The sequence below is a fragment of the Chamaea fasciata genome, unplaced genomic scaffold, assembly GCF_029207755.1.
Source record: "Chamaea fasciata isolate MVZ Bird 193981 ecotype frontalis unplaced genomic scaffold, bChaFas1.0.hap1 SCAF_10, whole genome shotgun sequence".
Lineage (NCBI taxonomy): Eukaryota > Metazoa > Chordata > Aves > Passeriformes > Sylviidae > Chamaea > Chamaea fasciata.
The window spans coordinates 3,835,741-3,848,573 of record NW_027094095.1 but is presented as its reverse complement, the minus strand read 5'-3'; the positions used below and the strand labels follow the sequence as shown (position 1 = coordinate 3,848,573).

The following is a 12,833-nucleotide window of genomic DNA, read 5'->3' as shown; positions in this document are numbered from 1 at the left end:
GAGGTGGGATGGCTGGCTAAGGGCAGGCAAGGAAGGAGCGGCTGAGAGGGGATGGAGAAGGCTGAGGGGAGCAGAGTGGCTGAGGGGAGGCGGGGGGCAGAGAGGAGCCTCAGCAGCGGCCGGGGGCCCGCGGTGCTCCCGAGGGGAGGCAGAAAGGCTGAGGCAGCGCTCGGAGGGGCGGGGAGCGCGGGCCGGGGCCCGGGCAGGGGGTGAGGGCCGGCGGGGGCCCCACAGCCCCGGCCCGGGCCGCCCCTTTCCCCTGCGGCGCGGCGCTCGGCCGGGCTCGGTCGCTTTAAGGCGCGGGCGGGGCGCGGCCCCGTCCCACCTCTGAACCCGGAGATTGACGGGCGGGCGCGCAGGGGGCGGCGCGGCCCGCGGGCCGTCCCTCCCGCCGCCGCCGCCGCCAATGGGGCCGGGGGGGCGGGCGGCGCCGCTGCCCCTTCCTCCCCCCGCCCCCGGGCTCCTCCGTGCCAGTTTGAGGAGTCCGGAGCCGAACAAAAGCAGGCGGCGAGGGCCGGAGCGGTGCGCGCAGGCCCGGCGCAGGGGGGGCCCAGCCAGCCCCGAGCGCGGCCCCAGGGTGGGGGAAAGTTTGGAGCCCTCCCCCGGTGCGCGGGGGCTCCGCCGCGCTCCGGCCGCGGTAGCTCCGGCGCTGCCATCGCGGGCGGCCGCCCCGCCGCGGCCACCGCCGCCGCCGCCTCCTCCTCCTCCCCGGGCGCAGCCCCTGCCCCCGGCCCGCCCGCTGCCTCCGCGGCGCGGGGCTGAGCTGCCCTGCTTTTGGAGTCGCCGCCGTTTCCCCTCCCTTCCCCGGAACCCCCCCCTTTCCCTCCCTCCTCCTTCCCTCCCTCCTCCCTCCCTCCTCCTCCTCCTCCTCCTCCTCCGGCAGCCAAAGGGATTTTTTCCCCTTTCTTTTTTCTCTCTCTCTCTTTTTTTTTTTTTTTTCTCCTCCCCCCCCTCCTTCATTTTTCTCCTCCTCCTCTTCCTCCCCGCCGCGGAGCCGGGCGCCAGCGTGAAGGATAAATAAAAAGCGAAGAGGAAGAGGCTGGGGAGGAGGAGGAGGAGGAGGAGGAAGGGGGGGGAGGAAAGAAGAAGAAGAAAGCGAGCAAGAAAAGAAAGCGAGGAGCCAGGCGGCCAGCCCAGCCGCGCCGCTCCCGGCAGCCAGGGCAGGAGGCGGCGGCGGCGGAGCGGGGCCGGCGGCCGGCGATGGATGACCAGCCGCGGCTGATGCACACGCACAGCGGGGTGGGGATGCCGGGGCACCCGGGCCTGTCCCAGCACATGCAGGATGGACCAGGCGGGGCGGAGGGGGAGGCAGGCAGGAAGCAGGACATCGGAGACATCTTACAGCAGATCATGACCATCACGGACCAGAGTTTGGACGAGGCGCAGGCCAGGTGAGAGCGGCGGGGAGCGGGGGGGGGGGGGGGGCAGGTGCCGGGAAGTTTCCCCCGCGCCCCGGCCCGGCCTTTGTTGTCCGGCGGGGGCCGCGGGCGCATCGGGGGACGGGGGTCCTGCTGCTCCTGCTGCGGAGAAATGTGGCTGGGGAGGGAGGGGAAAAGAAAGGGGACCGGTTAATAACCCCCCTCCCCTTCCCCCCCCCCTTTATTATTTCCAATCTTTCTCCCACCTCCCAACTTCGTGGCGGTTTCGAGGGGTCGCCGCGCCCGCAGCCTCCCCCTCCCTCCATCCACGAACTGGGCCTGGCTTTTCCCAGCCTTTTTGGGGTGGGGGTTTAGCTGCGGAGGGCGGCGGTGTTTGGGGCTCCGCTCCGGGCTCCTCCGAAAGAGCCGCGAAGTGCTGCCCCGCTTTTAGGGCTGCTGATAATGTTCTTTCTTAGGCCCCTGTAGTGATGTTATTTTTTCAGCTCGTTTCTGCCCTTTGAAGATGCTCATAGGAGCTTTGCCCTTTTTCTGGGGTTGTTTTGTTGGTGTTTTTTTTTTTTTTCCCCCCCTTTTTAATTGCAGAAGAAAGGAAAAAATAGGGCTGAGAGCCGGTATCTTCATTGCCCTGAGCTTTGGGGAGTGCAGACCTAATGCGCACCTTCAAAGGCACTACCAAAAGTTCAGGGAGGGGAGAAAGGAAAAACCTCAAATGAAGAAATTACAATTAAAAAGTTGCCCTGAATTGCTTGGGTTCCACTTGATATTTCTTCTGGGCTGCAAAGCTGCTTGGTGTGTTGTCCTTCCTCCTGATATTTGTGCCCCGAGTTGAAGCAGATTGCTAGAATACATTGTTCCTGGAAAAACGCACCGCACGGCCCCAAAACTCACTTAAGAACTTGGAGAAGGATAAAAGTACCCCCAAATCTCAGCTTCCATCCTCCCTGCCTCCACAGCTTCTATAGAGCTTTTGGTAGCTTCTCGCCTACCAAAAAGGCTGGTTGCAGGGTTGATCTTACTCATTTTCTTATGTTCTTGCAGGGGCAGAATAGCTGTGAGGAGGAGGAGGAAATCTTTCACTTTCTCCCCGGCCAGACCCGGGGCAGTGAGGGGCTCTTCCTTTGGAAAGTTGCAGGAATCGTGTGTGTTCCTGCCTGGATAATTTAGTGTAGTTAATCAAATCAATAAAACTAAAGCAGAACAGAGCTAGGAGAAGGCTTTATGGGTTTGCCTTGCTGGTCTATTTCAGCTGCTTCCTCACAGTACTTTTTTTTTTCTTTTCTTTTTGTAAATTATTATTATTTTTAATTCTGAGCTGGCAAACACGCCTTATTTATCAATAACATTTGGCTTTGCATTTCCTCCTTCCGTCCTACTATTGCGCGATTGTTTTGCTGCCTCTTTTTTTGTTTGTTTTTTCTTTCTTTCTTTTTTTTTTTTTTTTAAATTAAGTTTTGGGAAGATGCAAAGTGCCAGCATTATTTGTAAGAGGGCCCTTACAGCATACGTACGTGATTTGCGTATACCCAAATGTCTGCGCCCATCTGGGTGTGCTGATAAGGGAACGCTGTGGTTCTGCAAGGGTATATACCTTTGAGAGACTTCATCAGATATATAAATCTTTTTAACATGTTGTGGGTGGTGGGGTAAGTAGTGTGAATGTTTGCCAGATGTTCACATCGTCTTTCGCGTGTAATTTCGGTTGGTAAACAGAAATCCCCGTAACCGGCGCCTGATAGCACCAGCCCTGTGTGCAACTGAACCCTTGGCTCAATCACCCTGTGGCTCAAGAGAAAAAATGAAATCACGCTGTTTCTTTGCCCCAGCGGGCGCGTGGTGGGTTTTGAAACCAGCCAATTAAAACGCCCCCTCCCCAAAGTCTCTCCTCGAAACCCACAGGAGAACGGTCAGCTCTGGAATAACAGCAGCCGAAAGGAGCGGCGTTGAATAGCACTCCCTCCCCTTCCCAGAAGCAGCCGGCTGTGATTTTTAATGTGTTTACTGTCCCAATTGTAAAGAATTAAATTTTAACACCTGCAAATAAGCTGGATGTAAGTAGCATGGAGGCAGAGGAATGGGGTTGTCTCTCCATATGCCTTTCTGTGCTCCAAGCTGGGCGCTGAAATTCCCTGAATTGACAGCTCTAAGCAGAGGATGTTTCCAGCACTGGGGCAAGGAGGAGTTTATTCCCCCTCTGCCTCACAGGACGGAGCCTAATAAAGCACATGGCCTGGTGTGATGTTGGAGGTGGGGGACGGGGGGGGCCCGGTGCTGTGTCTGTATTGAAGGAGACAGTTGATCCGAGCTTGGCTCCCAAAAGCTGCTGGCTTTGCCGTGGAGCATCGCCTGCCTCGTGCCGGCCGTGGAGCTGCTCGGTGGCAAAGGCCGTTCTCCAGCCATTCCTAAACTGGTGGCATTCGTCTCCCCTGCGTTGGGTCGGTGGCTGTTGGCAGCGCTGGGCGCTCAACCTGCCCTCCCTATGCCAGCCAGCATGAATTTGGAAAGTTGTTCCTCGTGGTGACATCCTGAGCTCACCCTCCCCTCTTTTCTTTTCTCTCCAGGAAACATGCTTTGAACTGCCACAGGATGAAGCCGGCGCTTTTTAATGTCTTGTGTGAAATCAAAGAAAAAACAGGTAGGAGATCGATGCTGTTGGTCCTGCATTGTTTTTCTTTTTGCTCTTTGGGGATTTTATTCCCTCAAGTTTGTACCCGCCCCATGCAGTAGTATTTAAGTGGGGAGAAATAACTTGTTGGTATTTAATGCTTCTGGCGGTGGATTTGCATGATGTGGTTTGCGTCTAGAAGAGAAAATATCGTGGTTTAATTTCCATTGTATAGCCTTCCTTTATTTTTTGCTTTTTCTGGGGAGAAAAAAAAATCAACCCCCTTGCAATTTCTGTCTTGCTCTAGTTTCTTCTTTAAGACACTGCTTAAAAAAACAAAATAAAATCTGAATGCAGAGTTGGCTGTGTGGGAAATAATCCCAATGAAGCTGTGCAGTTTTAATATCGTTAGTATTCAGGTAAACACAAAGATTTCTTTTTTTTTTTTTTTTTTTAAAGAAAGGGTTAAAATGCTCTTGTCTGCCAATCATCCAGGCTAGCTCATGTAAGAGCAAGCTGTCAGTTGCCTTTAGTGAAAGCAATATATTAGATTGTTAGTTACTTTAGGGTACTGTTGTTTTATGGCATGGGGTGTTCTCAGGCTTCTTTAGAAGCTAATGGCATGAGAGCGTTGGTTCTGCTCTTTCCCACTTTCCAGACCTCCTACCATGTACTAACACACTTATAACACATCCCAGGGGGGCATTTAAATTTTAAAAGCAACAATTAAAAAATAGCAGTCATCAATCAAGGGTGATCTTAAACAACAGATGCTCAGGGAAGGACATTTAGCAACATGCACCACTTATTTATGTATTTGTTGGAATCTCTTTTTTTTCTTTTTTTTTCCTTTAATGTAAAACAAAGTGGGGGGAATGATGGAAGTTTGGGGGATGGTTCATCTCTCCTGTTGGCTTTCTGAGCTGACCAGAGTTGATCTGTGGGCTTTCCCATGCCGGTGTAGCTGCCTTGTTTTAGCACGCTGCAAAGTACTTGACTTTTCCCCCCCTTCCCCCCTCTTTACAACAAGGACTGAAACAGTCAATAATTCATATCTAAGCTATATAAGCAAGGGCATGACATGAATGAAAGTGACAATAAATATGATTGCACACCCAGTTGATATACATTGATAGTTACACATAAAAGGGGAACAGCTTTCAGAAACCTCAACTGGGTCTTATTTTTCTTTTTTTTTTTTTTTTTGTTCCATTCTTAAATATATATATATGTATAAAAAAACCTCCCAGCATGAGCAGCTGATTGAAAATACAATTACTTGACTCTTGCAATATATATAAAATGACTAAGAGGGCCCTTTGTTAAGCGTTGTTTGTGCAGCGTGTAGCCCAGACAAAGCACCTACCGATGGCATTCGGCTCTCCGGAGTCCTGGCGGCTGCAGGGCCGCCTCTGACCTTCCTGAGGAGTCCTTCCCTACAGACTTTTCATAATAACCAGCAGTGGGTTTGGTATGGGAACCTCCAGACTGTTCTTACGCTGTAACGTGAGAGAGTCTACGTAGAGATAAACGTTTGGGATTTTAGAGCGTTCCCTCGCGCGCCTTCCACAAAAAAACGGAGCCACCGGGTTCCTTTCCCTCTTCTGTCTTTCTCCTTTAATTTTATGTGAGCCGTAGAACCTTTGCTTCCCTCTTCTCCGAGTGTGTTTGATGCTGTATTTGATGCTCGGTGCGTTGCCTGCGCAGGGACGCTTTTTGGCAGAGTAGTTGTTTAATCCCAGCTCCGCTTCGCTACCAGCGCGGTGGCAAAGTTAGGGAACAAGGAATCTGCTGGGACCAAACTTGGTGGGAAAAGCCAGGTGAGCTCAGGGATGCTGTGAGGTCCCGGTGAGCTGGGGAGGGATGAGGAACTGTGGCATAGCCACAGTGACGGAGTGTGATAATTCCTGTCTGCTAAGGAAAATGGAAAGAGATGGTACAGGGTGAAGCATACTGCTGGAAACCAGGATATTCAGGTGTGAAGTGGGGCTCTTTTACATTTTTATAAATGCTGTTTGTTGGGGTTGTGCCTGGATTACTTGGCTTACGAGGCTGTGCTTTGGAGATCACCAAAGAGGTTGACTTGAGATGGCTTTTGGAGCGTTGTTTATCTGCCCTTGGATATGTTTGCAGTGAATTCTTTCACTTTGCAAATTCAAAGACCTCCTCCCCTCTCCCCCCCATCTGCGTCCCCAAAAGTCACACTTCATAAGAAAGCAAACAGCCAGATGGTTTTGGTTTATTTTTATTATTTTTGTTTTTAAATTATTGCTTCGTGGGCCCAATGCTAGGAGGAAGTTTGCCTTGTTTTTTCTGGGGCCGAGGGTACCGCCTGCGTCTGTTTGCTTACCCCTTCCTTGCAGGCAGCGGCGTGAAAGTTGAGCCAACTTCTCGCTTCCCACTTACCATTTAGCTTCCCAGATTTTTGCATGTGCGGCGTTTGAAATCCTGGTGATTGTTTGTGGTCACTGGTGGGTGTTTGAAAGTGCGTGCGTACATCTTCCCCCCGGCGTTATGATGTGCAGAAATGTGCGTTCGGTTACCCCGCCGCCTGATTTAAGTGACTCCAGAGCCTTACGGAGACTTTACCACCATCTCTCGCAACATTATGGCTACTATTTCATAGCGTTAACCTTGTCTTGAGCAAACCCAAAGTGTCCATAAAGTTCTTAGAAAAATAGGTCATCTCTGCTGGCCAAAGAGTTGCCTTTTGCATTTGGGCTCTTTAGTTATCTCGAAGTATTTACTATCACTTTTAAAAATATCATGATTAAAAAAAAAAAAAAAAAGCTCAGGGGGATTGCCTTTTGTCTTCAAACCTGGGGATTGCTGCTTTTGGGGTGATGTCTGTTTGAAAGTAATAAAAGTTGAGAGGTCAGGAGTATGTAGGGGAGGGAAAAAATTGCCGCTTAAATATACATCGAAGTTGTCGGCGTTCATTTGGTGTGTTTTCACTTGCTGTTGGTCGCTTTGTTGCGAGGGAAGGGGCAGGACTGCCTTCAAATGGCTGGCTGGCTGGCTTTTTGGAATAATAATTATGGAAATGGGAGGCATTGTTGTCCTAAATACAATTGATTCCTCCATCAATAGGGATTGAAATCGGAAATTGCATTCCTGATTTATAAAAAGTTTGAAGGCAGGGGTAGGGGCTCTGTCTTTATGGCTGGTTTGGTTTTTTTTTTTTCCCTTGTTTTTTTCCCCTCTCTCTTGGTATGTTTTTTTTTTTTTTTTTTAAGCTGTTCTCTGCATGAGCAGAATAGCTAAGCAGAAGAATCAGGCAAGGCGTACGCAGACGTGGGGTCCTTGGATGGCAAACTGGAAAATATCTGCTGTCAAAATGCAGCAGCATCTATTTCAGCTGTGAGCCTTTCCCAACTCCCATCTCGTTCGGCAGGGACCGGCGGGGAGAGGCTGAGCACAGGATATATGACCATTTAATCTGATTCCTCCTCCTTAAGAGCTTTTCCCATCGTTTCACTTTCTCTGCTCATTTGGGGGAGGTGAGGGCATCGGGCAAATTCTACTTCTTAAAAAGACCCTGACTTTGCATTTGAAATCCCACAATTTTTATTTTCTTACCCTCCTCTCCCTCCTGTGTTGAATGAATTCAGGATTAAAAGAAAAATGTACATAGCACCAATGGGGGGGATTTACAAAGTGGAATATTTATAGACAGCACTGATTAGCCGTGCAATTGTTGTTGAATAATGGGTTTGTTGTCTTTTTTTTTTTTTTTTAGATTTTAGAACATAATAGCTATATAAGGTGCCTCTTAGCTACCTTTCCCTGTGCATTATCTTCCCCAAACTTAACTCAAATCAGATCTTTGGAGGAGGTAGGATTTTTCCCCTTCTTCTCTTCCTTAACACCCCTTTGTTCTCTCCAGCTCTGTGTTCAATTAACACCCCCATTGCAGAACTGTAGTCTTTTTTTTTTTTAATGTCTGTTACTGTATTTCACTTCTGACACCTCTCTTATTATTCTTGCCTGCTATTTCTCTTTAATATAGCAATTATGATATGGGGTTTCTTTTTCTCCCTCCCTCCCTTCTCCTCCCCGACGCCCCAAGTAAAACCTCACCAGGAGCAGCATGGGGAGAAGAGGGGCAGACGTGTGTGCAGTGCTGGGGTTTTTGGGGTGTGGGGCAGAGCTTTAAGAAGGGTACACCATCAAGCCCAGTGCCCCTTGGCTCAAGCATTCCTTCCAGAAGGATGGGGCAGCTTGTTTTCCATCCCCCCAGCCCTTCCCCAGGGTCGAATCCTGCCCTCCTCCTTATCCTGCAGTTTCCACGAGGAGGTTTCCCAAGGCACAGGGGAGAGTTCAACACCCCGATTTGAATTTCAATGCAATTCTTGCACCTAAGGCATCATTCTGCTGCTTCGAAAGAAAGCTCATCAGGAAAGTGCTCAGTGCTCCAGCCCTGCAGGAGCCGGGTCCCTGCTCAGCTTGCTCAGCTTTGGGCAGGTCCAGCCCTGGCCCGGCTGCTCTCCCTCCTGCCCTTCAAAGGGGAGGAAACATTTGCTTTGGTATTTGTTATTACTTTTTTTTCCCCCCTTCCAGTTGAAAGGCTTTGAAGGCAAAAGTGATGCTTCTCTCTCCGTGCCAGGCAGAGTCTGCAGGGTCCCTGGTGTGGCTCCCCTGGGGGGAAGTGAAACATTTTGGGAGAGCGGGGCCTCCAGTCCAATCCATGCTGCCTGAGGAAGCCTTGCTATAACTCACAATTAAATTGCTTCCAGAAACCTGATGTCTTCAAGGGAAAGGAGGGGAGGGAATGTGCAAGGGACTGGAAGATAGGAGTGGTTTGGTAGACCTTGTCTTGGTGGAGGACTGAATTAACACAAGAGGAATGGGTGCCTCTGGGACTGGCTGGGAGGGAATGGAAGCCAGTCATCCAGATGGGAGGTGGGACATGTCCCAGTAGGTCCTGGTAGCTGGAAGGAGCAGGGTCTTCAGGGCTGGGCCTGTCTCTAAAACAAGTCTGTTTTCTGGGATTTTATCTTCTGGTATGGTGGTGTCCATCAGGGGTCTGCTAGGGATGGGTGGCTTTGGAGGAGCGTGCTTGCGGGGAGACTTCTCTTTTTTTCCTTGTAATTCCATATTTTCTTCTTCTTCTCCCCTGGTAGCATGTGGTTGGAGCTCTTTGAATGGAGCAGGCTTAATTAGTTTAATCAAAATTGGCCTCGTGCAATCCTCCAGGGGAGGAGGTGGGAAGAACAGGGCTGCCGGTGAGCTCTTCTTTCCACCTCCTCCCCCTCGGCCTTGCCATCAAAGCGGAGAAACCAGGCCTGGCTCTGGCATAGCGTTCCTGCTCCTGAGGGACTCCCCACGATTTGGGGTGCACAAGAGCAAACCTATTTGTTTTTTATTTCCAGGCTTGATTTTTGTGGGTGCCTGATGTTGAGCAAACTTTGTTGTCATTGCAGGAGAGCAGGAAGGTGCTCTCGGAGGGTCTGCTGTGTCCTGTTGCTCCCAGCCCTGTCTGTTTGCTCCTGGGGGATGGATGGGCCAGTCTTCCAGGCCTTGATCCCCACGCTCCAAAGTTTCCAAGCCTTTGCTTGCCCTGGCCTCCCCAGGTTTTGAGTAGCTTTAGGTCCGGGAAGAAGGGTTCCTGGAAGGTGCCACACCAGCTGCCCACTCCTTGGGTAATTCCTGCTGACAGCCCTGGAGGACAGCAAATCTGTGTTCATGATTAATGCATGCTGGAAGAATACCTGTATTAACCAGATGTGGACATAAACAGCAGCTGACCAGAGCATTCTCTTCCATGAACGTTCAGTGTCTTCCCTGCTGCCACGGGTCTCTCTCCAGTCCATCTCCCCTGGCCTCTGCGTGATCCTGGCAGCAGTCAGTCTGTGGGTGAGTCCGGGGAGGAGATCTTGTTCTCGGGCCTTGTAGCTCCAAATGAGAAACGCAGAAGATCTTTCAGGCCTAAATTTCTCCTGGGAAAAGTGGTTCAAGTTCCCTTATTTGAGACCTGCAGAGGGATTTCCTCCTTGGAGCGCTGAGTGTCTGCAAGCAGGGCTTTTCTAAGTGCTCTCAAATGTGAGATTTATTCCTGTTAGGAGGACTTGTGCTGGCCCTGGGTTTGAGGGCAGCGGTTGTAAACAAAACACAGAGAAAACTCTGAGACAATTTCATCATGGTTTGTTTTTTTTTTTTTTTTTTTCTGTCACAAGGAAATTACTGCATGCAGCAATCCTTGAGGGGAGTAGGGTGGTGGTTTAAACATAAATGGGTTTGTTTGCAGTGAGATATAGTAGGCTGTGCTGCTGCTGGTGCTTCTGCTGAATCAGAGCTGTGGATTTTGGCAGGGAGAAGGGAGGAAGACAGGATTCCTCCTCTGCCTTTGGTTCAGCACCTTATTCCCCAGTTCCTCCTTTAATCCTGGAGCTGCTGTCTTCTCTGCTAATGAAGCTCTGCAGAGGATTTTGTGATCTCTTGGAAATCTGCTGGGAAGCATTTTACTACTACCTTTTTTCCCTTCCTGTGCTTGGAGTTGGGGTGCTTTGGGAGACAGGAGAGCCTGTCTTTTCTGCCCTGTGCACTACAGGGGTGGTTTGCAGCTCATGCAAAATATGAGGAACCCAATAGGGGAAGGGGGTGATTTTTCCCCTGAAGATGTGATATTATCTATTTTCTACCTTTATTATTTGTAATTTTTTTTTTTCTCCCTGCTTTGCATTCCCATGGCAGTTTCCCTATGCAGTGAGTTTCTCCTGCTAACATGTTTTGCTTTGGGAGTTGCTGTGGGGAAGGTGGGCTGCACAAAACTGATTCCACGGCCCCCAGAGCAGGATGCCCATGCCAGACTCCACACTTTTGGGCTGAGCTTTTGGGCGTTTGGGTGCTGTGAAAGGAGAAGTGATGCTCCCCTGTGCTGCAAGGGTTTGCCCTGTACAGCGCCTAGCGCAGGGGGACTCCGTGCTGGGTCAGGGTTTGGAAGGAGGTAATGTGATTTACAGCAATGGATCTGGTTAATAATCTCCAGCAGCTTCTGTATACTCAGGGGCTGCTCGTATTCCCAGCCAGGTGTTTGCAGACCAGATCAATATGGCCCTATTTGCATGGGGCTGTCCGTAATCTAATAAACCAACCTCAATCTGCATCCTTTGCTTTCCCCAAACATCAGCCGCATCCCGATCTGCTCGGTGTGCTGAGCGTTCCCCGTGGTGGGAGAAGGTGTTTGTGAGCGCTGCCTGGCTCCTGGGCTGCCAGCCTGGGGTCACACGAGGCAGCCAAACGCTGCACCCTCTGCCAGAGCCCGGGCTGTGCCAGCACCCAGGATTTTTGGGTGTGCTGCTGGGTCTGTAGGTGCTGCGTGGTGCTTTGCAGATGACCGCCTCCCCGGTGGGCTCCAGAGGTGTCAGTACTGGGGGTTTTCTGTGAAATCCACATTGCCTTTGGGGTGCATCTGCTGGGAACTCCCTTGGAAACCAAAGCTGATGGTTTTGTGGGCTGGGTGGTCGGCAGCTTCTGCTCCAAACTGCCTCGGAGGTGCTGCATGCCCTGGCGACTTAAATAATCCAGGGTGGTGGGTGCTATAGGGAGAAATTACAGAGAGCTGTGGCCTGAGGAGGCTGTGGGCTGAATTCATTAGCGTGTGTTGTCAGGCCAGGCTCAGGAGGGACTCAGGTGATGCTTTCTCCCAGTGCTGGGAATCACTTGGCCTGGAATTATTGATTTGCAGCTGTGTCAAGTAAAAAAAAAAAAAAGGAATCATAATATCTTTTGGCCTTGTGTTTGTGAGCTGTGCCCCTGTGTGTGAGTATATATATATATATATATATATTTATATATATATATTTTTTTTTTTTGTGCTGGAACAGAAAGCCACTTCTCCTGGCTCCTTTTCCTGGTGGGGAAGGCAAGGCAGCCAGAGAATGGGCAGCCCAGTGGAGGGTTTGGCTGCCAGGGAAGCCGTGCCTGCCGAGGAGCAGAGTGCTGCTGGTGATGCTCTGTGTTTTGGGGAGGTCGCCACCATGGATAATAGAAATCCCCAGTGACACCTTGAGGGAGCCGTACATTGTCACTGTCCCCTCCCTTCCCAGCCTTTTATTTATAGGAGGAGCCTTGCCCAAAATAGCTTTTCTGCTTGCCCTAAGCTGATGGGCTCTTTCCAGCCCCCCCGCCCTTTTTTTCCCCCTAAATCTACTGATAAATGGAAAACCCTCGGAAGAGCCAGTGCTGTGAGGAGCTGCTCTAATCTAAAATGATAACTTTGCCATTTTACTTCAGCCTTGTTGAAAAACGAGCAGAGCTGCCTTTGCAAGTGGGATCAGCCTGCTTAAATGCTGGTGCCTGGATTTTTGTTTCTTGCCCGAGTACAGGCCTGGAAACTCAGTTCGTTGTTTCCACGTCCCGTTTTTGGTTTTGCACGACCTGGCTGGCCTGCCCATCCTCGTTACCAGAAGAGGAAAATCAAGTTTCTCTCCTAGCTGGATAACATTTCCAAATTCCAGAGTGATGTCGATTAGCAGAATTAGCAGTGGCAGGTTACCGACAGAAATACCCTTCCAGTTGGGAAGTGTTCCTTGCTGGTTGCCGCTTCTTTCCCAACTCCAACGGTCCCAGTCTCGGATATGTCTCCACAGCATGGGGATTTTTCTCTCTTAACTCAGTGCAGTTGTTTCCTTTTGACATTTGATATTTACAAGGCTGGAGCCAAACTGAAAGTGAATCTGCCCATAACTCTACTAAATGTGCCTTTCTAATTTCAGCATGAATGTTTCAAAACCCAAGCTGCTGGTGGGTGTACCTTTGCTTGTTTACACACATACCCTCTTTTTATTTATCCCCTGTGCAGTGATTCTCTGGTGAAACATTAGGAATGATACAATACCTGAAGCCTCTGC

The 12,833-nt window shown here is 50.5% G+C and overlaps 1 protein-coding gene across 2 annotated transcripts in view; it reads left to right on the top strand.

Moving 5' to 3' along the window:
• The first annotated feature begins 879 nt into the window (after positions 1-879).
• The window catches only part of PBX1 (PBX homeobox 1), a 128,665-nt gene continuing 116,711 nt past the window's right edge, over positions 880-12,833 (top strand). The window contains exons 1-2 of one of the 2 annotated variants that reach the window (XM_066192090.1): positions 880-1,391; positions 3,938-4,011. In XM_066192090.1, the coding sequence (XP_066048187.1) occupies positions 1,201-1,391; positions 3,938-4,011 (265 nt within the window). In that variant the 5' untranslated portion in view covers positions 880-1,200. The remainder of the gene's footprint in view (positions 1,392-3,937; positions 4,012-12,833) is intronic. The other variant, XM_066192091.1, reaches the window with a different exon arrangement.